The 27,690-nt window shown below is 43.1% G+C and overlaps 1 protein-coding gene across 6 annotated transcripts in view; it reads left to right on the top strand.

Annotated features, from left to right (window-relative positions):
• Positions 1-27,690, top strand: part of SH2D4B (SH2 domain containing 4B) — a 277,198-nt gene that overhangs the window by 146,096 nt on the left and 103,412 nt on the right. For all 6 annotated transcript variants that reach the window (XM_088463103.1, XM_088463102.1, XM_088463106.1 and 3 more), the window contains one exon: positions 24,232-24,379. In XM_088463103.1, the coding sequence (XP_088319229.1) occupies positions 24,232-24,379 (148 nt within the window). The remainder of the gene's footprint in view (positions 1-24,231; positions 24,380-27,690) is intronic.

Here is a 27,690-nt window from a genome sequence, read left to right as displayed (position 1 = left end):
GGCAGCATGGCATCATTAATGATATCCCCAGATTGAGCTGCATGTACAACTGGGGTTATCATTAGCGACCCACGGGAGCACGCATCGTTCGTCATTAAGTTCATACACACCGAACGATCAATATATTGTTCAATTATATCGTTATCGTTCATATCGTTCTTAAAAATCGCCCAGTGTGTATGCACCCAATGGGGTATATTTACTAATGTGCAAGTTTTTAGAAGTGGAGATGTTGCCCATAGCAACCAATCAGATTCTAGCTATTATATTCTAGAAAGTGCTAGTTAAATGTTAAGTAGAATCTGATTGGTTGCTATGGGCAACATCTCCACTTCTAAAAACTTGCAATTTAGTAAATATACCCCTAAGTTTCTCTCCAGCCAGCCCCCTTCTGTCACTCAAGCCCCGCCCGATGTCTCTCCAGCCAGCCCCTTCTGTCTTGAGCCACCTCTCAATTGTCTTTCTAGTCAGCCATGTTCTATCTCCAGTCCAACCCCAGTGCTCTCCAGTCACTCTCCTTCTGACACTAGCCCCCCAGTGTCTCTCTAGTCGCTTCTGGAATTGTAGAAGCTTTGCCATTCTGATATCAGTAGTTAAAGCTGTGGTATTTGACTCCAGTGTCACTACCAGAAACTCAAATTCTGGGGTCAGGTTCTGCGACATAGCAATTGTTGCATATTGACAACTATACACTGTAATTATAATCAGGAAATATTTCTATCTCTTGATTGTAACATAGATTAGTATCATCCTCATCGATAGAATACTTATACATATGTAGAAAGCGTACATAGATATGAAGTGCACTTTAATCTTCTTTGTAAATATGTACAAAGGGCCTTATGCAGAGATGGACATTAATGCAATTGCAGCTGCAATTTCGTACAAAACGCAGCTGCGAAAATATGCTAATGGTTGCAAAGATCACCCGAGCCTAGATATGCTCACTGATGCCGTCTCATCTGCGTACGATGTTGCTTATGTGTGTAAATAATGGTAACATCGACCCACATGGAGCAGCCATCTTGCCTTTGTGGCAGGTCTGACCAACTGCAGACACTGCAGCTCTCCCTGTATGCTGAGAATGCAAATGCAATGGCTAATTTATGCATCCCCATGAAACGGCATTCAAATTGTCAGACACGCCTGGCTCTATCCACGTCATTAGGATTTTGGTTGTCTCCTGGATCAGTCGTGACCATCCACACCTTGTCATGCTTTAACTGCATTTCTGTAGCAAATTTCCAAGTAGAGTAATTCTCAGACACTTTCAAACTTATAAAGCTCATACTTGCGCTTGGAGTATGCATTTTCACCTTCAACAGGAAGTTGTAATCCCCTTGAACATGTCCTTCACAGGTGCAGTGCCTGGCCCATAACCTATTGTCAGATGCCTACAAGTTCATAGGTGCAGAGCAGATGTGAGCAAGAAGGTTAGTCCACATGTTGATTCCAAACCAGAGTAGTTTTTATTGAAGATAACAGGGTAGAGATGATAGAAGATAATCTGCAGTCAATATAATAAGGTATCAATCTCTATTGGGCTAAGGACCTGATTCAGACTTACTCGCTAGGAAGTGTTCGCTCGTAGGCAGCCAATTTTCACATTGTTCGCATGCATAGGCATTGCAGTGCTTACGTGTGAACCAGTGCGAGAGATCGGGTAGCGTTCGCAAGCCACGCATAGATAGCCCAGCAAAGTGAGTGACAGAAGAAGCCATTTGTGGGTGGTGACAGGGGCTGGCCATTAAAACTGGGGGAACGCCTCCATTTGGGCTGCCACCCCCCCGGCCCGCCTTCCAAACGGGGCAAGCTGTCAATCAACATCGACAGCTCGCCCCCTTTGGAAAGAGACCCGCTACGACCGGCGCTGTCAGTTGTAGTGGGTCTCACACATGCGCACGAAGGAGCCGGCTCCCTCATGCGGATGCGCACTTGACAAACATCGAGGCGGCCGTGCGGTCGTAGACCGTACGGCCGCCTCTGAATGAAGGCCACAGTGTCAGGCTTGGGCACATGCAGATCATTTTACAGAGCCAAGTAAATACATTTTGCACCTGTAGTCTAATCAGCCTGTCATTTAAGTCTGGCAACTCAGACATGTGATGTTATTGAGGCTGATGAGTCATGCAAAATGACACTCAGTTAAAAGACAGCATGTAGCGTTTAAACATTCAACTACTTGTCAACACTGTCACCAGCCTTGAAGTGTCCAGCTAGCCCCTTCTGTCTCTCCAGCCCTGCTAGTGTATGTCCGGCCAGCTACCTTCTGTTTCCTGCCCCCCAGTGTATCTCCAGACCCACAGTGTTTCTCCTGCCAGCTTCCACCTTCAGCCTACAGACACATTCTATGTCATCTGGCTGATGCTAGTCCTCTTCGCGCCATGGCTCATCTGTCACTGGTTTACCAGGCAGCCACCAGCAAGCAACAGCATCTCCCCAGACTCCACATATATAGATCCATCTATAACCACTGCCTGCACTACTCCAGTGATCACTGCCCCTTATGCCACCTAACAGCTGGATCCTAGTGTCCATTACCTCTGGGAGTTCTGCCACTTGCCAGCATTAACCTCATAATTAACAGTACTATGCTCTATATTAATTGCCCCCCACAAATATCTCTGGCAGTTCTTGTGATTATTCTGACACTGTATTGTAATAAGTATATCTGCACTACCTCACAAGCTTATAATAGAACTCAATTTATCTGAAATATAAAGCACTGAACTATATGCTTGAACCATGATCTTCCTCCACAATAATAAAATACTATACCCATTTCAGTTTTGGACTGCTGTCAAGATCTGTTTGAGGCAGCAAAGGGCGTAACATAGGAAATTGAAGAGGAGGCTGCTGCTTTAAATGTCTAATGGCACATATCCACTAGCAGACCAAAAAACAACTGCAAAATTACGACATTGTAATCGTGCAGTCGTTTGACAGTCTGTGCTGTGTCTACACTGAACGAGCAGTCATTCAGTGTAGGCACATCAATCATCCCTGAACACGCTCAACCTGATATTATCGTCAGGTTGTTCAGCATGTTCGGCCGATGGAAACGACCAGCAGGAGCGCGCCTTGCTGGTCATTTCCGACATTAATGTGGCCAATTCATGAGCGATTTAACGATATCGTTATCGTTCAATCACTCATAGAAAAGTGGATGTGTGCCTTAAGAAGTGAATAAAAGAGGACACCAGTATTGGTGGGCAATAAATAAATGGAGTGGGTGTCTTTGCCCTAACAGAGGACTTGGTTGCTAGTGGGTAATATGGCACTGTACCTTTTATACACATATACACAATATACATATATTACTAAATGATGCATAAGGTAGCTTTATAAACCTTAATCAGGCTCACCATATACATATGAAATTGATACTATCTAGATACACACATACATAAAGTACTTGATTTATGCAGATATCACAAACCATATCTGTATACAGTGGCATGGGTATGTAATGCCGGCTGTCGGGATGCCTCCTGTCACAATAATGACAGTGACATCCCGATAGTTGGTATATTCAGACAAGGGTCAGGTAAATATACTTACTCTCCCCCTTCTCCCTCTAACCCTCCCTTTTTCTAAACTAACCCTAACTCTCCCCAGCCCGCACCCTAACCCTAACACTCCCCTGTTAGTGCCTAAACTTAAGTTTTCCCCCTTCATGCCTAAACCTAGCCCTCCTCCCTTAGTGCCTAACCCCATCCCAGTGGTGCCTGACCCTAACCCTCCCCCCTAGGGGTGCCTAAACCTAACCTCCTCCCCAAAACCTAACACTAACCCAGCTAATTTACCTAAACCTAACTCTACCCCCCGCGGCTAACAATAAGGGCGGGCTGGCATCCTCCTGGATTCCGGCGACGGAATTAAGATAGACGTTGGTATTTCGACACCTATCTTAAATCCTTTGTAGGGGATCGGCGGTCATAACTACATTCCGTACACAGTATAGTAAAATATATTAGGTACACTTTAAAGCTATCAGTAAATGCACATTATATTCCGATTACACAGGCTTAATACATCTTGCACACATTTAGAATCCTTTCGAAGTGGCAGGTTACATGTACGTATGCTAATAGTGCACCTATTTTTAAGAAATTGCTTTGGAATGAGCAAGTAGAAGCTATAGTCAGATTAGGGCATTCCTTACAGCTGGCACATGTATGTAAGCACAGTATTCAATTTTGCAAGATAGAATGATTATCAGAGCTGGCACTTTTGGATACTGAGAATATAGGAAGGTATTCCTTATTTTGCATTACATTGCAAGGCTTTCAAGTCATGCAAAATTAATAGAAAATTACACCAACTTGGAAGTGACGGAAAGCAGTATTGTTCATTACATTTTAACAGAGCCATTTTCTCTATTCAGGAGCAATTATGCCCTAACGTTTTTGACTATCTGCAGCCTTGGAGTATGTTCTGTACATCCTGTTCTGTACATGTTGTTTTGTTCCCAGCTGGATGTGATAGAGGGACTGAGTTACATGCAAGACCCTTTTGCTAATGGATCTTGTGATTTTTTTCACTGCAGATACTGTGTAGTCGAACATACACAGCTTTGTGCAGTGATTCAGAGTCTTGCATATCTCAGCCGCATATCCAGTTGCGGTTCAGGTAGTGGGCGTATTGGGCAGCAACTGTGCATTCGTCTATAGGAAGAGTGTTCCCAGGACGTGTTGTGGGCATGTACATGGAATTGCTGGCTATTTATCAGGTGAAGTTACCCAATCCTTGCACCAAAGATTAGGTTAGGTCTATCTAATGCACACTAATAATGATGTCAGCTACTTCCACAAATGGATAGATAGAGTCAGTGCTACTACCCAACTACATCCACATTTATATGTGGGCATGCAATATGGCTGCATCTGCAGCTGACTTGCATACAACTCTAATTTAAGCCCAGAGTATTCAGTAGGTGAGTAGGCTGCAGGTTCACCAACCCCTGGTAGGTAATGGGACCAATCATAGCTGTCTCTCATGATCCCTAATGCTTTGACAATGATTAAATCCTTATAATCAGCATTTTTATAGTCTCTACCTGATTCCCTAACCACTTCTTTCTGTGTCTTTACATTACACTTTTTATATCTGCAGTCTAATTCCCTCATTCACTCTCTATTATATCTTTAATGAATGTTGTTATTGTTACATGGTTCCTTTAGATAGGTACAATGAAGATGAGTAATTTCATCCAAAGTTTATAATGGGCCAGTCCTGCAGTATCATCAGTGTACTGTACATTGTTGTATTCCATCAACACACTACTGGTAATTCACTTATCAGGTAAATTGAGAGGTACAGTACATTGTATTAATATAGTCGCAACTGTGCATATTTTGCAGAACCTTGAATAATTCAAAGCATAACCAAATTCATGTTTGTTTTCTTAATCATGATATTTTCTAAGTTTATTACTCTTAAACCACGTACACACTAGAAGATAAATTGAACGATAATGATATTATTATCATTCAAAGTGTTCAATATCGTCCAGTGTGTATGCAAGATATCGCTAACAATGCGCGCTCCGGTGGATCATTAATGATGTCTTTCATCGCCCGTAACCTGTCAATATCATCAGGTTCTGCAAGTACGGGGATGAGGGAGGGTGCCGTCACTGAACGATATCTTTAACTATACCGTTGAGTGTGTATGCTCAGTGTCGTTAATGACATTGAGGGCCTAATTCAGACCCACTCGCGAGTGCTGAGCACTCGCAAGTGGGTCAATGGTGCCCTAATGCGCATGCGCACGATGGAGGGAGCTCCGTCGTGCGCATGCGCGAGACCCGCATAGCGACAGCCAAGCTGTCGCTATGGGTCTCGATGGTGAGTGACAGCACGCCCCCTTTGGTGGGCGTGCCGGGGGTGTTGCTGCCCAGACGGAGGCGTTCCCATGGGAACGCCTACCATCTGGGTCCGGCCCCACTGACATTACTAGTGATGTCAGTGGGAGTGCTTTTGGCTCTGATAAAGCCAAAAGCACTCCTGGGCTTGCGGCAGCGAGACCCTACCGCAGGGTCTCGTCGCAAGCCCGATGGTCGCGATGGTCATGACCATCGCGACCATCTTTTTGGACGCTCGCGTAAGCTGTGGGTGGTCACCCACAGCTATGCGAGCGGCCAGGAGGCCGCTCCATTTTTAGGTAGGAGGGCCCTGATTCAGGGCGAGCGCTCTGGTCAGAGCGTCCGGCTCTGAATCAGGCCCTGAGTCCGGCAGTGCAGGGGAAACACTTAACGATATCGCTCATGGAGCAGATCGTTAAGTGTGTATTAGACTTTACTGAAATAATAACTTCCATCAAATACCTTTTGATTAATTTGAATGCTTTTGCTTTGTAAATACTGACTATTTGGCACGCACCTATGCTTCCCGACCAAATATTTGCTCAACTCATAAATGCCAATTTGTCCATTGACTTTCTTTGAAACACACATGAAAGGTTATTAACTAACTTAATAAAATATACTATCTACTTACAGTATTCTAAAGGCAACCAGTCCCTGTTTTTTTTCTCTGTTTGTTGAGAGCAATTTTTGTGTCTATGTGCTAATTTTATAAACTACTGGTACATGCTAAACTCAACTAGGAGAGCATTAAAAATGTAATAGGATTATATTGTGATGATGCTTAGCGAACAAGTCAGGTACCGTGATTTAGTGATCTATGCCTGCTATTAATGTCATGTACATTATAAACATGGTTGTAAATTTCCAGAAGCATAGCAGTATCTGTCATAATCACAGTTTGGCAACTATGTAAATATTATTGATTTATAAAATATAGCCCACTTCTCTGCAAAAATCATCCACTAATCTTCTGTATTATCCACGGAGGGCAGCAGTGGTCTTTAACACATAATTATATATTAGTTGTGAGATGAACCATGAAAATTAGACCAGTATTATGGAAGTCTCAGCTGACTCAAGCTTACAGCTATCTATAGGATTAAAAATCTCATGAGAGGAGGAGAGGGAAAAACTGCTTCTCCGATCAGACTGCCAAAAGTAACAAAAGTATTACAATTTAATGTGATGTTTTTAATGTATTTACGTTTCTTAGAATTAATTACATGAAGCCAGTTAGTTATACAAGACTACAGAAGGAAGAAACTTGCAAATTGTAAAAAAACAACAACACAACATTATAAAGGCCTTAGATGCATAAGGTATGGCAATTGTGAAGACTAAAAATCGATCTAAATTAATATCAATGTTGTGTTTCAGAGGCTAAATCACACATTTACTGACAAACAATTTATTGGTATCGATTTTAAAGTGTTAGTAGATGTGCAATTTAGCCCCTGAAATACAACATTGATTAGATGGAGTTTTAAATTATTAAAATTAAGTACATAAACTGAACCCCTAGTGTGAGGACAGAGATAATTGATGTATACACTTAGACATTCCCTAAAAGACTAAGATATAAATTTACTACTAGGGTTCTAAGTATATTATCCACTACTGTAGTTCACCCACTGAGGTGTTATTACATATGAATTAAATGGCCCGCTTTACGCATGTGCAGAACGGGTCAGCAATCCCGCACAGAGAGTGGCAGCAGACTGTCAGTGATTGACAGAAACTATAAATATATAGTGAAGGGCGCTGTCATGTGTGGCTGATCCAAGCAGCTGCTGAGGAGGGGGTAGTCAGCCTCCTGGAAACAATGGGAAAAATGGAAAGCAGCGCTGATACCATAAATAAATTTAATAAATGATCAATAATAAATACATAAATATAAAAACCAGAACCTCAGTACTGAGAATTCAATGAATACAACATATGGCCATAATATAAAATACACTGAAATTGAAAGACATATAGCAAAACCCTGTAGCGAAATGCGTTGGTGACACAACCCTGTGAATTGGCACTTACAATTGCGGACCGCAGCACCTTTCCACCTTTGGGAGCACCTTTTGGACTTTGGGATTTACCATTATCCAGCACCTGGTCATCACGAGACTCCATCTGCAAGTGCTGGTTCCTACTATTCATGAGGACCTCCATCAATCATCAGAACTTTCAATCGTGACCAAAGACTGGTAATATATTTATCCCTCCATTGGACTGTGCTGCCTGCATTATATGTGGAATCATGGTGCAGGCATAATGCCATGGTGATCCTTTTAGTGCCTACAGGGTTTTGCTATATGTCTTTCAATTTCAGTGTATTTTATATTATGGCCATATGTTGTATTCATTGAATTCTCAGTACAGAGGTTCTGGTTTTTATATTTATGTATTTATTATTGTTAATTTATTAAATTTATTTATGTTATCAGTGCTGCTTTCCATTTTTCCCATTGTCAGTGATTGACAGTCTGCTGCCGTTTGTGGGCATGTCACCGCCATTGAGGGGGAGGGAAGAAGCCAGGATCTCCGTTGGATGGTGGAGATTTCCTGGCGTCTTCCTCTCATCTCATGCAATTCCATCTGTAGCTGAATAAGGCCCTGTATGTAAAGAAGTAATATGCTGTAACATAAGACACAATAGGGTTGGGTATGGGATGCCGGTGCTCGGGATCCCGGCGGTCAGAATCCCGATGCCGGCAACCCGACAGGGTCTCAATCCCGACAGAAGGTGATAAGTATACTCTCTTCCTCGCACCCTAGAAAAAACTCCTTCCCCCAGAGCATAACCCTAACCCTCCCCTAGTATCTAACCCTAAACCTAATCTTCCCCCTAACCCCAATATTTTCTGTCGGGATGCCGGAGGCGGGATTCTGAGCACCGGCATCCCGACAGCCGGGATAATAACTACATCCCAACATAATATTAACGTATATGTCTACTTACTCAGATCTGTAAATTCAGTGTCCATTGTTTGCTTTCATGGGATAGGTTATTCTACTGGAGAAGATCACCAAAATAGTGAGGCCACTTAGCAGATAACTTTACCTTTTACAAATTTCTCCAGAGACCAGTGTCTAGAAAATAAAGTGTGCATAAGGCTCTTTTATGATTACAGTGACAAGACAAAGTGTACCTATTTAGCAGCTTTTAAACTCTGTAACTACTTGACCAAATCCTGAAATGTTGGAGTATTGTTTGGAAAACAAATAGGTATACCTCATCTCTCAGAATGCAGACCAATAAGTGAACACTCTAGGCATTACTCCTTCCAAATAGTCCTGACCAGTGGTGGCTCCAGGGGTGGGGCTGCAGCGCAGTCCAAAATTCAAATAGGGGAGCCACACCATCTGCCAGTGAGTCCCAGCCATCTATGTTTGGAAGCATTTGAAATGGCAGTTGGTGTGGTTCCCCTAATTCAATTTTGGATTGTGCTGCAGCCCCTCCTCTGGAGCCACAACCGGTCCTGACCTTAAATAAATGACACCCCTTTTAGTAGATAGGCCTCACCCTTCCCTCCCCACTAGCCCTGTAATTTAATTATTAGCTTCCTTATTTCATACATAAACCCAACATTACATTATTAGCTCCTGCAATATATTGAAAGCTCTCACCAACCCCAATTTACATTAATAGCTCTCATACTTAATAAAATATGTCTCATATTAAATTAATAGCCCCACCTGCTGCTATATTATATGTATAACCCTCACATTATATAGCCCCATTACATTATTATATTCCCACTACATTATTCTTGTACATCCTACATTAATTTTATACTGTAGCTTTCACCAGCCTCACCATTACATTAGTAACACCACAATATAACCTTCATAGTAGTTACTACCTCCTACTACACTTAGCTGCTAGGCTGTCCTGCAGATGATTGATGTAGGGAAAGCTGACGAATCCTTCCTCATGCACCGACATTGCACATGTTGGCAGTAGACACTAGTCCCATGTGTGCTGAGGTGGGGCATTTGGTAGACATGAAGAAATCAGAAGGTGATGAGGGGAGTGAGCAGGAATGTAACTAACTAGACATTTGTGGGCCCCATATTAACATATGTAAGGGCCCCAGGTACTACCCAATGGCACAAAACTCACAAAGAAAAGTGACAGACCAGGAAGACAGGCCCCTTCAACTGTGGGTCCCATACCAGCTGCACCAATAGTCAGTACATCCTTGTGGGTGAGTGAGAATATGAGGAGGAGAAGATGAGGGGAAAAACTAGAGGGGGGGGCAGCCAGATCCTCACAGAGGAGCAATATCCACTTCCTTTCTGGCTATACACCCTGTAGGATAACCGGATAACATTTACACCCTGCACCCACGATAGATATATCACTGTCTGTATTGTATTGTGCTTGTGCTGCAGGGTCATTTGAAGGGTCATTCCATGGTAACTCATGTTACACAGTAACATAGCAAGTATATGCATGGCTATCAGCAGCAAAAGGAATTTATGTGAAATTAATAAGACAGGTCATGGTTTAAAAACTGTATACAGGAATTGCTAATTGTTTGCTATGTCACTTTGTAACGTGAGTTCAGTCTTATCTCTCTTCAAATCGAGTGCTTTTTATACAGGTCACAAACTACGCAGTGATTTCTGATATCCTTTACTTTCACACTAGTATGCTAAGTATCATTACTTATAATACACCACTAACACCACTGGTTCAAATCCTGATGCCGGAACCCCGATTGAGTGAAATCATGACATTCCATCGTTGGTATATCGACGCCCGGGATCCCGTCCGTCGACATATTCAACGTATCCCCACACATGCACAAACATACTGTAGATAGTTCCACAAATACACTGACAGAAATAAACCTACATACATACATTCATATACATTTACTATTCCTGGCTGAGTTACTAAATACATTGTTGCATTTACCAATCTGTGGCTTCAGACAGGTCAGTAAATGAGAGAGGTGATAATATAAAGGTAATGGAAGTTAATAGCAGCTTCCTGCTTCTTACTATATTTCACCAGAGTGTTTTGATTGTATCACAGTTGGAACCAGAGCTCTCGTAACAGAAGCCTTTAATTCAGTAATTGGATCAGCAATCAGAGTAATGCTAAGCACTTGGAAGCTTTGAATTTTTTAATTCTTTGGAACATTCTGACTTTATAAAATGCCAAAGGTGAGGGTATCTTTCACCGCAGATTATATACCTTCTCTTACCACAGGTGTATTATAACACTATAAACACTATCTCATTTTGCCTGATAGGTTTTTTATTTATATTCAGTGCACTAAATTGGTGTACTTACAAAAATGTCACCATGTAATTGAGCTGACACAAATTTTATATACATTGGCAATAAAAGCAACCTCATAAAAGTAACCACTAAGGGACTTTATCATATCATCTGGGGACAATCAAAAATATATTAATTAATTCACTTTAAAGAGTCAGTTGGTTGGTAAACGATTACTGATAACAGACATTTTCTCTGCTAGTTATTGTATTACAAAGTAAGGATAACCTGTGCACAGGTTCTGGTTTGAAGGGTCATTCCATGGTAACTCATGTTACACAGTGACATAGCAAGTATATGCATGGCTATCAGCAGCAAATGGAATTTATGTGAAATTAATTTTATTTACTGAGAAAATAATAAGACAGGTCATGGTTTAAAAATTGTATACAGGAATTGCTAATTGTTTGCTATGTCACTTTGTAACGTGAGTTCAATGGCGTCCCTCCCCGCTGTGACACCCGGTGTGGGGAGGGATGCTATGCGTGCGCTGCTGAAAAGGGGTGTGACTTCACTGACAGGGGCGTGGCCTCACTAACAGAGGGCATGACCTTGCGACCCAAATCTCAGCCCGTGCCGTGGGTATCATTCATCACTGGGGTGGTGGGGAGTGCCGGCTCCCTCACTGTGACAGGAGCAGAGTGCTGCACTTAATAATACAGTGCAGCACCCTGCTCCTGTCCCTGAGGGGGAGCCTGCACCTTGGTGTCACCCCTCGGCGGGTGACACCCGGAAACTGCCAGCACCCCCCTTGTGACGCCACTGCGTGAGTTACCATGGAATGATCCTGAAGGGTGTTGTATTCTATAAAGGATTGCAGCTCTAGGAAGTCTACACAACTACATGGTAGTTGTAGTTAGATTAGGCTGTTGTTATTGGTATTTATGTAAGTGGGGAATTATTTTAGTGAATCTTAGAGAACATGTCTATATATCTGGTCCAGAGGACAAGGTTTACCCTGAAGTTAAGTACAGACCAGATGTTTTTGTCCTCCCATCTGTTTATAAACAAATTACCAAAGCTTGGAGCAAAGTTTGTCTACAGTACATTGATATTCCTGTCTCCTGGAGGTAGATTAAACAGTGGGTAACAATTTCCTTAAACAGACTGTTTCTATGACAACTGTGAGACAATGACTTTTGCATCTGACATAGATCATAATCTTTTTTGCACTGGATTTAAATGATCACCAGAGACATGTTTAACCACTGCTAAATTGCACAACTAAGGAATGCTTGAATTACAGCAGGTGGTTTAAAGGAATGGTACTTACTTGCAACTCTTGACATTCTCACTTGTTCTGCAGTATCAACTTATACTATCAGTTTGTGTCAACATTGTAAAATTTCTGCTGTTTACTTTCAATAGACACCTGTTTCTCATACTATAGTTGATAGGGGTTTGGTATGATTTACCCCTGCCGACAACGGCTGCCCAGCAGGGGTGAAAATCCCGATCGTCCAAGGTAAGTAACCCCTAACCCTAACCCTCCCTTAGGGGTGCCTAACCCTAACCTCCCCCCCAAGTGCCTAACCCTAATCCCCCCTCTAAGTGCCTAAACCTAACCCCCCCTTCCCCGCCGCCTAAACCTTAGTCACCCGGAGGAGTGCCTAACCCTAAACTCCCCCCGGGGGTACCTAACCCTAACCCTCCCCTTACCCTAGCCTAACCCTAACCTCCCAGGGGGTGCCTAACCCTAAGTCCGCCCCCGAGAGCACTAAACCTAACCCTCCCCCTAACAGTCGGGAAGCCGGCGGTTGAGATTCCATCCGTCGGCTTCCTGACTGCTTCCTGTTGATAGTCATTCTTATTTCCTATTTCTCACTGCACCAGCATCACACATAAGGGCAAAGGTACCATATGCAAAATACAAATACAGAATGTGTGACATCACTCGTTCAATGTTTTACTCATTCCTTAAGTCTTGATACATTAATGGTTCACCTTGGTTCACCTAGTGGTTACACAGGCCCTTGTTCACCATTCAGGTGCTTCTTGATTGTTCCTTTCATATAAGCATATGCAGTTATAGAGAGCAAATAGTAATTCCATTTTTTATTCAATTACCACTTATCTGTGTGCATATCTGGTTAATGCTTTTGACATACTTAGGTAAGAAAAATCACTTTTATTATATTTTTCTATATGTCAGCTATAGTGGATCACATAATAATTTCATCTGCTAGATTGTGTTGAGGCTAGGTGCTACGTGTGTATTTGGTAACTCTGGGGCTGATTCAGCATTGCACGCTAGTGCAATGCTGGCCGGCGTTCCCGGAAACGGGGGCATGTTGCCCCCATTTTCCGGGAGTAGCAAAACCAAGATCTGCCCCCACGGATGCAGTTTTCTGGCCTCGCAAGCCGACCAACCTGCATAAGCTGAGGCTTAAAAAAAGCCAAATCACAAGTGCAGATCTCCAAATTACTAATTATATATAAATACATTATGCAATAAAATTTTGCAATAAATAAATAGAGGTTTATTGCAAAATTTTATTGGATAATGTATTTATATATAATTAGTAATTAGTCATTTGGAGTTGTGCACCTGTCATCTGTCTTATTTTGATTCCTGCATTAATAGTCTCAACAGGTAAACTTCAGCAATGTAATGATAATAATACTACATCAAATCAATTAATTATCTCATAGTTACAAAAAGCAACAGCACTACAAGTAGGTACTCTGATGGAAAATCATGAGTAACGGGACGATCAATATGCCTGATTCTGAGATTTAATGCAATCGCAATCTCTTACAGATCGCAGTTGCTAAAATATGCTAATGCCTTCCAAAGCTTCCAAGCTTCTCCTATCCGTCCAACAACATAAAAGAGCATAAACATCATTAACATCTACTGTATGCAGAATGGGCAGCCACACAGCTTGTGCAGAGAGCTCTCATGCTGCGATGGAGATCACAATGGCTAATTTATGCAGGCTCATGAAACGTAGTTTAAATGGTCCCGACACGCCTGTGTTTTCCTAGCCACCTCCGTTAACTCCCCCAAATGCTGACTACCTGTCATTCACTCTGCAAGTGAAGCCTCTGTGCGAGCGTGATCGCGATACAATCGCTGTTTATGTGCAATGTGGCATTCAAACATGCACATGGGTGGCAAACAATTGCTCGATCTGTGTCAATATCGGTATTGTGTAAATCTCAGAATCAAACCCAATGTCTTATACAAATACAAAAATCTTCAATGAATACAGTACACTGGTTGCATAAGCGTTTCGAAAGTTATCGGTACTGTACTGTAGGTTTATTTCACTACTTTTTCCTTGGCTGCAAGATCACGTTAATGGTAGAAAAAGATCTGACATCATTTCTCTTGATTTCAGGCTTTACAGCACAAAAAGAGAGGAAAGACTTTTTACAGTATATAAAATGTACCTTTAATCTCTAAAACGTCATGTAAACTTTTAATAGGAATCAGTGAGTTATGTTACAAAAAATTTTTACTCAACTTCAAACTGAAAGCAATTAACATGAAAAATATTGTTAGATGTTCACTTTTCAAGCTTCTCTATTGGCAATTTTTTCTATTGTCCTTTCCATATCACATTCCATGGCACTGTATTTTATTTTCAATATATAAAAGGGAAAATCCATTTAAATGCTGTTGAGCCATGGTGGACCTCAATGCATTGTTCTTCAAAATACTGCAGAGTACAGAGACTTCTACTGCACCACAGAAATTAACGGGATGCGGTCACAATACTGACCATGGGAATTCTGGCACTAAGAATGCCAGCGCCAGAATCTCGACACCTGTTAGACTCCCGACGCCAGCATCCCAGCCCCTGGCATCCAGAAAGTAAGTGGCGGGGTTAGGGAGAAGGTTAGCATTTGGGTTTGGGTTAGGCACTGGGGGAGGGTTATGGTTAGGCACTAAGGGGGAGGGTTAGATTTAGGGTGTGGGGGGAGGTTAGGTTTAGGCACAAGGAAGGGAGGGTTAGAGGTAGGGAAAGGGGAAGGGTTAGGATGCCAACTGACAGGTGTCGGTATCCTAACCCTATTGGGATGCTGGCATCAGGATCCTGACCGCCATGATCAGGGGCGTTTTAAGAGAAGAGGGGGCCTGTGTGCAGCTTCAGTTTGGGTCCCCTCCTCTCTGTCAGCGCACTGAGCGCTGTAGGTTCTGGCATCATGGCAGAATCTACTGCGCATGTGTGGGTTGCCAGGAAAATTGCGCCCACCATATTTTCCCGGGGACATCTTTTCTGCACAGGTTACAGGGTAAAATGTCCGTCGCCATTTTCCTAGTGATTATTTGCAGGCAAGTTACAACAGCACTGGCAAAAGAGCAAATTCTATATAAAGGCCTGAGACCAGTGCCGTAACAAGGCTCCAGGGTGCCCTGTGTCTCTAAGAACATGATGTCTTGATTTCACATAGCGGGGGTGCGGCCACCAGCACTGGGAAGTGCAGCTCTGCCCAGAGTGTCCTCAGGACACTCTGAGTGATAGTAGAGTGTTAATAGTCTTGGTGAAATCTCCACCGTATAGCAATAGAGCTGAGGATTGTGCAAAGATAATGTTGGGGGTACCCCTTAAAGATGAAGTCCAACAACAGCCTAGAGGCTGGTAAGAAAGGCTAGAGTCAGTATAGACCAAGCAGCAGTCTTGAGAACTGGCGGTGCTTGGCTTGGTGCAGCCGTTGGGTTGATAGCAGCTCCTAAGGCAGATAGAAGATGTGGCTGTTGGGTCGTGTAGCAGCCCTTGGGGCTGGTAGAAGATGTGGCCACTGAGCCATGTAGCAGCCTTGAGGGCTGGTGAAACTTGACTAGATGCAGCTGTTGGGCTGGTAGGAGATGCGGCCACTTAGCCGTGTAGCAGCCTTGAGGGCTGGCAGATGATGCAGCCACTGGGCTGTGTAGCATGACGCAGATTTGTGTCAGTAAAAGACGCAGGAGTGCAACATGTGCCGCCGGGATGACACAAGCAGCAGAGGATGCTAGAGTTTGGCTTGTGCCGCCGAGCCGACACAAGCGGCTGGACGCTGGATGATGCCCTGTGTCGCTGGGATGGCACAAGCGGCAGAGGACGCTGGAGTGCGACTTGTGCCGCCGAGATGACACAGTAATGCCTCAGCAGGAAAGAAAACAGGAAGAACAACCAATCCAGTCCCAGCAGAGATGACGTAAGCCCAGAGAGGTTTTTTCATAGGTTGACAGTGTGTCTCCCAGCAACCGGCTTAAGAGAACTGTTGGGAGCATCTCCGTCCAACAAGATGCGGCGGCTGCTTGTGACATAGAGACAGCAGGGTGCATGCCCAGAGCATTCAAAGGACACTCTGGGTGGCACTCCCGCAACAACATGGGCTGCAGGGTCCCTATCCAGGCCTTGCACACAGCCCTGCTCTCTGTGTGGTGGCACCACTCGCACATCCCTCTTTACTGCCCTGACTGGGGCTTCAGTACCGTCAACCCCATTAATAATCTGGTACTAGTAAAAAGCTATTACTATTGATGAATATAATAATAAGTTGATCAATATTTGGACAGTCTGACATTTTGGTTCACATGGCAGACATTTGGTTAATGTAGATTGAAACCTAATAAAATATTAATTGTGGAAATACTATTACTGTACACAGCTAAGAGATTATAACAGATAATCAACCTGTTGTAGCAAGAGGTGCAGGCAGCTGATGGATCTGCCGCCACTGTCAAAGTCCCATACCTATATGTTATATCTTTTGATGCACTTCGCATAATGGGTGTAGTCTAACATTATTAAAGCTATTTTGATTTTCACTTTTTACAGTTAAATACATTTCAAATAATTTGGTTTCTACGGGTTTTAATATGCCATTTTATTTTGTATGTTACAAGTTTTTATATGCTGCGATTTAAAAAAAGAAAGCCAGCAGGGAAAATTAAACATACAGTATTTTAGCCAAATCAGCAGTAGAAACCAGCTAATGAAGCAGTGTGTTTTCTACTGATAAAACTATACCTCCCAACATTAGTAACATGTAAACCAGGAAATGGGTCATGGCTGAAGAACATTTGGGAAATGGTCTTATAATAGTGGGCGTGGAAATACTGCTAGACTACCATCTCCTCTTCCTTAAGCACCATATTATTGTAGCATGTACTGGAGTCACTTACCTTCACTGTGTACAGCAGGAAAATGTCCTCCCAACTGCCAGGAAGTCTGGTTGAATGTGCCATATGCAAGAAGGCAGGAAAGTCAGGGGACTGTACCCGTGAAACCAGGATACATGTGAAACCAATCATACAGTATTGCGCATGGCAGCTCTAACTGCAGTCAATAATACTTTGCTAAAGTTTATATCAGCAAACTGTACAGATATACTTAGCTCTCTTACACTATTATATAAAAGATAACTCTCCCTGCTATAAAATGATGTGCTGACTGGAGAATATTGTCCCCCGAGACCAAGGGGGTCTATTTACTAAGCAGTGTTAGGAGACAGAGTGATCTCAGGTTTGAAAAATGACAGTTGGGAGCTGATTGGCTGGCACCTTATAACTTTCTTATCACTTTTCACTCTGTCTCCTAACACTGCTTAGTAAATAGACCCCCAAGTCTCTGTATCAAGCAGTGAAAAGTGTGGTGAAGTGGACCAGTGGAGAATTTGCCCATAGCAACCAATCAGCTTCTACATATTATTTTAATAGACTGTACTTGATAAATACTACTTCAAAGCTGATTGGTTGCTATGGGCAACTTCTCCACTGATCCATTTCTCCACACTTTTTCACTGCTTGATATATAAATCCCTAAGGGTGCACATTAATGTGTTCTGGGCAGACTAGACAGATACATCAGTGCAAAACCATTTTACAGTATTTGAGAGACTCACTTAATATTGACCAGTGCAACCAATCATTTCACTAGGATTTGGATGCAACAGTAGAGCACAAGGGACAAAGTTAATTTACAGCGTAGACTACAAGATGTTTGTTCCTCAGCAATATGGCAGCATGCAAGGCTATATGGAAACATATTGAACCATTGGAAACCAAGTTACATGGTGAATTTCCTTTGCCACATCTTGTAAATTTAGGAAGGAATGTATTTCTGTGTGATGTATTACAGATTGCCTCTGGAATAGTTAAGCCAAAACACTCCATGAATAATATCTATTTTAATTTTAACTCTCACCTTATAAGGGTGTACAGGAAAATGGTGACAATTGCTTAGTGTATAAAATGAATATGTGCTCTGCAGCCAATGCAGTGATGTCCAGCACATTGCCCAGAATTCAATCACTTGATATTTTTCTCAGTGCTAAAAATAAAAATATATTATACTATAATGCACTATATACTTAATATTTAACCTTATTTCATAATTATGCACCAGGACGCACACTTATGGAAGCAGCCAACATTTTTTCTTTAAAATATATTTCTGACCAACATCATGGTATTGTATAAATCCTCCCTTCCCTGTCCCTCCTCCCCCCGATATCCAGTTCATTTGTCCACTGACACTATTCCAAAATATTAACCAGTCTGGGTGCAGTATATTGTTCGGCCAGGGTGATGTATTCAGGGCTCTGGCTAGGCTGACCTCCTCTGCAAACCCTGGATCATCACACAAAACTACTTCAAGTTCTTTGGATTTTGGCCCCTGCTGCTGTAACTTGCATTATGATTGGTTACATATTATGTAACTTGCATTGTGATTGGTTACTTTACCCTACATTGTCCTCTCACAAATCACTATTCTCTTCTTCTGACCTGGTTTCTGAAATATATTTAGTGAAAATTTGGTCTACATCAGATCTAGTGACTCTAACATCAGTTGTGGTCTTAGCCATTTGGGTCAGACAACTACATCATACAGTAATCTAGGATGTGTTTCTAGCCTTAGACTCATCCTTAAATGAGCTATCATACGTGTAGTTAATATACAAGAATCTAAATATATACTTTGTGCTGAAATAAAAAAAAAGTTTGCTTTATGAGTATAAAACCGCCATCTGTTTTTTCTTTAATTTAAAATAGGTAATATATTTTGGACTGGGATGTAGTCAGCATGCCTCCATGCGGCATGCCGACAGTTTATATCCCGGTGCGCGGGAATACCAACAGCAATCGGGATCTCTGCTCCAGAATGCCGACCGCCGGCATGCCGAAAGTAAGTATCAGGGGGTTAGGGATGGTTAGGTTTAGGGTTAGGCACTAAGGGGAGGGTTAGGCACTGGGGGGATGTGAGGTTAGGTTCAGACACTAAGGGGAGAGGTTAGGGTTAGACACCAAAAAGGGAGGGTTAGGGTTAGGTTAGGGAGAGGGTTAGCATACTAACCAAAAAGTGCCGGTATGTTAATCCTTTCAGGACTCCTGCATCGGGATATTGACCGCTGGGATCCCGGCTGTCGGCATTACATACCCAACCCTTTTAGACTAGATGTAATAAGCTTTGGTGAGAGATAAAGTGGAGAGAGATAAGGTACCAACCAATCAGCTCTTAACTGTCATTTTTAGGAGCTGAGTGGCTGGTAGTTTATCGCTCTCTATTTCACCCCTGACTTCATTAGATTATTTCATAAATTGTTATACAGTACTGTAGAGTTAACTTTAGTACATATAAGAAATTTGTTATCTGGAATGGTTAAATGTTCAATACTTCAAGCAGAGATGTAAAATGTATACAAAACAATGATGCAATTGCATGTGTATACTGAGTATACAGCATACTAAAGTACTGTATGTTAATTGTGTTTGACATGTAGAAACTTTTAAAGCAAACTATCATCATGCAGAACAGATTCTAGTCCTCATCAAGGTGATGATGATAATTGTAGTTTTAATGTTAAATATATATTTAAAAAATATATATGTCACTCCCTCAAACCTGATGACAGTCCCAGTGCTAATTGCATAGGCAGGTTATAGCATTATTACTGAAAGAATAACCTGAGATTCCTCTAAAAAATAAAGCCGCTAACAGCACCCGGTTACAAGAGGCTGGGCTTGTGACACTTTATTGAGGAAGTCCATAGTCCAACATATAACTGTCAAAATTTTATACAGCTCCTGTTGATGGGTGTTAGGATAAAATATGGTTAAATTAGATAAATCAGCTTTGTTTCTAATGGTACTACTGGTCCCAGCAAGCCCTGGCTGCCATAAACTGCTTGGGTATGATGCCGCTTATAGATCTACACCCACCAGCATGCCAGTCAGAGTCCACTGTGACTTGTAGTGGACCAGTAAACACCTTGAATAGAAATATTAAAGTAAACGCTTCCCTACAATTTTTTCTAACCTTTTAGAGATTACCTAAATCCATTGGGGGTTGGATTTAGTCTTGCAGTTTTTAAATAATGCTGGCAAGCCCCATAAGGAGCCCAGCTTACCTGTAATAATGAAACGGCACTGTTTGATTAGGATTGGGCAGGACATGGAAACACTGCTTTGATTATTTATTAGTACGGCCAATATTCAGACGCCGGCTTCCCCTCTCGCACATCCGTAATACTTTGCAAACCTTCACAAACATCGGTAACATCGAGTACCATCAGTCCATCACACAGAATTACAGCAGCCCTGACCTTACATAGAAATTGCTAACTTCATTGCACGCAGTGAGTACTCAAACTGCGTATGCCATCGTAATGGCAAATTTATGCACGCCCCTGTAAAGCTGTTCAAACGCAATGGCTGTATTTCTCCGACCACACCCTCGTCACCACCCCCAAATGCTCACTGCATGTGAATCACTTTGCAATTGCTCTGCATGGTCTCTGTGATCGCAGCACGATCGCAGTTAGGCATTCGCGCACACGCACTGCGATACGTACTCATGCACAGTACAACACAAACAGCCATCTGCGTACGCGATCGCATCTGCGATTCTTAAGGAATAAGGCCCTGAGTGCACTGCATAAGTGCAGTGCATTACTGGGAGGAAAGTCCCATGAGACACCACAAAAAGTCAGAGAGGCATGTGCTAAGCTCTGATTGGTGGAGCTTATCACATGCTGCTCTGACCCATGGAGGAAATCATCAGCAGCCAGTTCCTGCTGGGGTGAGGTAATTACGTTGTTTGGCACACATATAGACCTGTATGTAACATTTCTGATTTATTAGAGGATAAAGTTTAGGGAAACTCAGGGCCTGATTCAGACCCGCTCGCAAGTGGGTCAATGGTGGCCCATTGCGCACACGTGGCTTGCGCGAGCCCCGGAGTGAGCGCAAAAAGCACTCACTCCGTAGCTCACAACAAAAGGGGTGGCTGTCGATGTCGATCGACAGCTCGCCCCGTTTTGTAGGCGTGGCCAGGGGGTGGCTTCTCAAGCGAACGCCTGGCGTTTGTGGGCGGCCCCACTGACATCACCAGTGATGTCAGTGAGAGAGCTTCTGGCTCTATTACAGACAGAAGCTCTGTGGGACTTGCGGCCACGAGACTCTACCATAAGGTTCTCGTCGCAAGCCCGATGGTCGCGATGGTCTTGACCATCGCGACCATCATCCTGGCCACTCGCAATAGCTGTGGGTGGTCACCCACAGCTATGCGAGCGGCCAGGAGGCCGCAACTAAATATACCAGCGCCTGCCCTGATTCAGAGCGAGCGCTTGCTTTTTGCGAGCACCTCTGAATCAGGCCCTGAGTTTGCATATTTTATTAATTTTTACCATATTTGTCAACTCACAATACATACTACTGACACCTCCTATAGTATTAGAACTTTTTTGTTGTTGTTGGTTTTTGGGCATTATAAGGTGAATGCTAATGCTGGGCATACTCTCTACAATTATCTGTCAGATATCTGTCAAATCTGTCTGGTGGGAAGGAAAATCTGGTCCGTTTTACAGTGTTTGGGAGCAAATTTCTATTGTCATTTGCTCCCATACATTACCAGATTTTCATTCCAACCAGCCAGATTGGACAGATATCTGACAGATAATTGCACAGTGTATGCCCAGCATAAAGCTGGCCACACATCTAAAGATTTTCTGTCCAACCATCCAACTAGTTGATTGGTTGCAATGAAAATCTGGTAACGGATGGGAGTAAATGATGATCAGCAATTTGCTCCTAAATGCCAGAAAACAGATGAAAATGGTCGTTAGAAAAGTTTGTTAAATGTTTGATCTAAACAATTCGTTCAAATAAAATTTTTTGCCCATTTTCCGGCGTTTGGGAGCAAATTGCTGATTGTCATTTACTTTCATACCTTACTAGATTTTCATTCCAGCCAATCAACTAGTTGGCTGGTTGGAATGATAATCTTTAGATGTGTGGCCAGCTTTATTTAATCTGTCTTCCTCATCTGGGTGTAACCAGCCCAGCATAGTGTGTGTAGTAGTGACGTGTGGTGAGATAAATGACTGGGGAGGCACTGGCTAGTATCAGAGCCAGATTTACAGATACATATATGAATCTGAGGGTTCATGTGGGTATTATACAGAGGTGAAGCAGTATATAGTGCTGGAAATTTGGTGACTTTTGATCAGGGATGTGTGGAAAAGGTAGATGGGGAGGCAGTGCCTCACCTGCCATACAATTTTACTCCAGAGATTTGACTATAAAACTGATTAGAAGAATAATATTTTCTTTACATTTTGCTTATTATTTTTATAGAAAAACTCTGGAGTGTAGCTAAGTATGACAGGAAAGGCTCTGCCTCACCTGACCGCACTGGTATGTAGTGGTGCCTGATAATAATTTGCATGTGTGATGGATGCAATGTGTACTCCACCTATTGTGCTAAACCTATTGCATTATTAGTTGCTCCATGAATTGCTGGATTGGAGGGATTAAGAGTCCTTGGGGGGAATTCAATTTGGCGCGATGATGAATACCTGCGGGAGGGAGCTCCCACAGCTATTCAATTTAATGAGCTGTGTGTCTTGTTGGGAGAATGTCAGTTCTCGCGACTTAACCTGGGTGTTAAGACGCGGTAACCAGCATTCTCCTTCTAACGTGCTGGGCGTGCGGTTGTTAGCGCCGCGCTAAGCCAGCAAACAGCTACGCGCCCATCACTTTTGTCGGATTTCTCCTCGCATCCCCAGGGGAGTGTGAGAGGAAATCCTTTAGCTGCATAAACAGAGCGTTGTATAGAATAGCTGCGGGAGCTCCATCCTGCGACTATTCTACATTGCACTGAATTGAATTCCTCACCCCTTATGTCTGTTTGGGATGAGTCTGACGTTATAGTCACTATATATGCGTGTTCATAGGGTGGCCAGACGGGTTTGCGGCATTTGATATGTATATATATTTTTCATCCTTGAATTTTTTTTTTCTTGTTTTATACCTACAGAGTATTTGCAGTGATTTGTATACGGTATATAGTAAAGAGAATAGCTGGGTGAATATACTGGGCTCTTTCCTATTAGGTGTGAGTAGGGTCCTGCAAGCTGTTCTCATGGCGAACTCACATTGTGTGATGGTCTCTGTATTCCTTGGGGTACATTTACTAAATTGAGAGTTTTTAGAAGAGATGTTGCCCAAAGCAACCAATCAGATTCTAGCTATTATCTTCTAGAAGGTGCTAGTTAATGTTAAGTAGAATCTGAATGGTTGCTATGGGCAACATCTCTTCTAAAACACACTTCTAAAAATTCTCACTTTAGTAAATTTACCGCCTAGAGTGAGATTCAGTGTAGCGATAAGCTCCTAAGTCTACGGCAAACCGAAACTCCCGGCAGCACGTGGGTAACCATTCTACTCCTCTCCTGGTACTGGTTGGATAAACTGTCTATACAGGGACACGCTTTTGGCTGCATGTGTTCCCGTAGCTGCGTGATAGTGTTGTGTCTGTGAGTGATGAGGCAGGGAGAGAACAGTGATGTCCGCATACAGAGGCCACATTAGCAATAACAAAAGACCCCTCAGGCTTATTGATCTCTGTCATCAGGTAGGTGGTGTGGCGAGTTACTCCAGCTACCCCATCAGGGGGCGACATTCAGCAATTTAGGGGTGCCAAAATGAAATTATATATTGGCCTCCCAAATTAAAAATGTTGTGGCACCCCTGGGTGTGCTGCTAATGTATTAACATGTTTATGTAATAAAATTAATAATGCAACATATTAATTTAATTAGCTGTTTTTATCTAATATTTGTTTTTTATTATGCATAGAAAAGAGAAGATGAGGAGAGAAGAAAAGGCGAGGAACAAATTCGTCAGCGGGAAGAGTTGCGTGCGAAGGAGTTATACTTAAGTCTTAAGATAGCTCAGCAGCAAAGTCAACGTAATGAAAACGAGGAGGAGGAGTGGCAAGAGCAATGTAAGTACAGATGACAAAAGTGGGCATGTCTTCCATGTAGTCCATCTGTTTACCAGGTAAGTAGAATGTATTACTATTAGGGAATATGCCATTCTTTTCCCATGCAAGCCCTTCATGCAACATTTTTTCATAATGTAGAAATAAAAGAAAACTTTCATAATGTGTGCGCTTGTGTAATGTGTATCCTCAATGCAATAAAATGCTATTCAGCTAATTAAATTGTTACAAGCTTTCATTCACTTATTCCTCATAAATAATGATTGGGATACTATTTTGTGCCTCATGTAAGAAACTGCTGCTGTGATTTGGACGCCACTGTAAGTTTGTTACATTTAATTTGCTACTCTTTCAGGTATCTTTTTCACTTCCTATCTCTGTACTGACAAGTAGCTCATTAAAGTCAGTGTTTGAAGTGCAATCGAAAAGTAACCTATTTTCAACATGCTCATTATTGCTAAATAAATCCTCAGAGTATAGTTATAAGCCCCTGGTCACCAGGGCAGCATCAGGGCCGGCCCTAGACCAAATTTTTTGGTAAGCGAGTATATTTTTTGGCGCCCCCCTATGCAGTGCCCCTTTTACAGTGCCACCGGTAGTGGTACCCCTGTGCAGTGCCCCTTGTGCCCCCAGTAGTATTCCCCTTATATAGTGCCCCCAGTAGTGGTACCCCCTATGTAGTGCCCCTTTTACAGTGCCCCCGGTAGTGGACCCCCTGTGCAGTGCCCCTTGTGCCCCCAGTAGTAAGCCCCTTATATAGTGCCCCAGCAGTACTCCCCCCCCCATGCAGTGCCCCCAGTAGTAATCCTCCCTTGTAGTGCCCACAGTAGTAATCCCCCCTTGTATTGCACCCAGTAGCAAACCCTCCCTTGTAGTGCACCCAGTAGTATTACCCCCCTCCCTTGTAGTGCCCCCAGTAGTAATCCCTCCTTGTAGTGCCCCAGTAGTAATCCCCCCCTTGTAGTGCACCCAGTAGTATTCCACCCCCTCTTGTAGTGCCCCCAGTAGTATCCCCCCTTGTAGTGCCCACAGTAGTATCCCCCCCTTGTAGTGCCCCCAGTAGTAGTCCCCTCCTTGTGGTGCCCCCAGTAGTAGTCCCCTCCTTGTGGTGCCCCCAGTAGTAGTCCCCTCCTTGTGGTGCCCCCATTAGTAGTCCCCCCCTTGTGGTGCCCCCAGTAGTAATCCCCCCTTGTAGTGCCCCAAGTAGTAATCCACCCCTTGTAGTGCCCCCAGTAGTAATCCCCCCTTGTAATCCCCCCCTTGTAGGGCACCTAGTAGTATTCCCCCCCTTGTAGTACCCCCAGTAGTAATCCCCCCTGTAGTGCTCCCAGTAGTAGTCCCCCCCCTTGTGGTGCCCCCAGTAGTAGTCCCCCCCTTGTAGTGCCCCCAGTAGTAGTCCCCCCCTTGTGGTGCCCCCAGTAGTAGTCCCCCCTTGTAGTGCCCCCAGTAGTAATCCCCCCCAGTAGAGACGTAAAAAAAACCCACTTACCAAAACCCGCTCCTGCTCCTGGTCCCGCTGCGTATATCAGCTCCTCCATCCGCCGCTTTCCATTATGGGAGTGAAGTCATGATGTCACTCCCATTACCCACTGTGGGAGCTGGTAGATGTCCAGCTCTGGCAATGGGAGCAGCAGCCGATGAGAGTCTTTCTGACTCTCATCAGCTGCTAAAGCAATCACATAACTGCCGGAGCCAGCGGCTGTGTGTTTGTGCTGTGTAGCGCTGACAAGACTCCGTCCGGTCAGCGCTACACATGCGGTGCAGCTGTGTCACAGAGACACAGTCTGCCTGCGGCCTGCATGGTACGCAGCTGAGGCGGCCTTCACTACATGGCGCAGATGCCGTACAATGCGTAACGGGAGAACCGGCCCTGGGCAGAATGAAAGTAGTGGCCACCTAGATACACAGATGGCCTGTTTATTAGCTATTGGAGACTTTGTAGTTCTGAATTCTCATGAAACTCCTGTACAGTGATATTAGCCTCCCATACTGCAGCTGCAGTAGGACGCATTGGTCGGTGCTTCAGTGGTTGCAAAAACATCACTAAAGCAAGCATCACTAAATCCACATAACATACATCAAAACTTTTAAATACTGGTAAGTTAGAGGCCATTATTGTTGCATAATTGACAATTGTCTAGTGCAGAGGTTACCAATCGCGAACCTCAAAGCTCCCCAACAGTTCATGTTTTAGAGATATCCATGTTTGAGCACAGGTGACTTAATTAGTACCTTAGTGAATTTGATTTAACTACCTGTGCTCAACCATGGATATCTCTAAAACCTGAACTGTTGGGGAGCCTTGAGGACCGCGTTTGGGAACCTCTGGTCTAGTGTCAGCATTGCAAACTCCATATGGTCCATCATATGTAAAAAGATGCAGTCAACTAGCTACAGTAGCTCAGGGGTAGGCAATCACAACATACTCTGCCACAATTTTACTGTTAAGGAATGCTGGGATTTGTAGGTCTACAGCAGCTACAGTAACATATTTTCCCTACCCCTGATCTATCTGAGCCCTAATGCTGGCCATACACTAGTACGACCAGCATAAGGTGAGATTCATCTTACGATTTCCCTTGAACTCCCCGGCAGCTGCCTGGCAGTCCAGACCGCACGATTGACACATGATGTACATACGATCTCACGATACAATCGATCTGCAGTTTAGGAGGGATGGTAATTGAACGGACACACACTTCTTCAAAATGTCACTCAAATGACGCCGGCCAGACGCACGATGCAACGCATGCATAAATACATGGCTTGATCTGCTTACGATTACGATAGATACTGTGGGCTGCACATCTGATCATACGATATGTTTTAAGAGTGGCAGGTGCACGCATTGGATCATATTATACCTAATACTACACCATTTCCACACGATTCATCGTACAACGCATCTAAAATCGGGCGATCGGCCCAAAATCGCACTAGTGTATGGCCAGCATTACAATGGGTAAATTACTGACTTGTAACAGGTTTCATCTGCAGACTGTACCAGTGGACAAACAAAAGTTGTGCTCTGTTTAAAAAATCTCATGTGCAGCTTCTATTTACCTATCTTATTTATTAGCGATATTTTTTACTCTCAAGTAAATTTGTTACAATCTGCAATGCTAAGTACCACAAGTGTTCTACACAATAATAAATAAATGTAACTCAACAAAAGTTACATCTTAAGCAGTTGCTTGGAAGCTCATCTGTGCAGTACATGTTTTATTGATTTTGCAATTTCTTATGAAAATATTTTCCTAATATATAGCAATGTTAATTTGGACTAATTTGCTAGATCTCCTAATCATAATATT

The sequence above is a fragment of the Taudactylus pleione genome, unplaced genomic scaffold, assembly GCF_031769625.1.
Source record: "Taudactylus pleione unplaced genomic scaffold, aTauple2 ptg001314l, whole genome shotgun sequence".
Classification (NCBI taxonomy): domain Eukaryota; kingdom Metazoa; phylum Chordata; class Amphibia; order Anura; family Myobatrachidae; genus Taudactylus; species Taudactylus pleione.
Note: the sequence above shows the minus strand (reverse complement) of the source record. Positions and strands in the feature narration are given on the sequence as shown.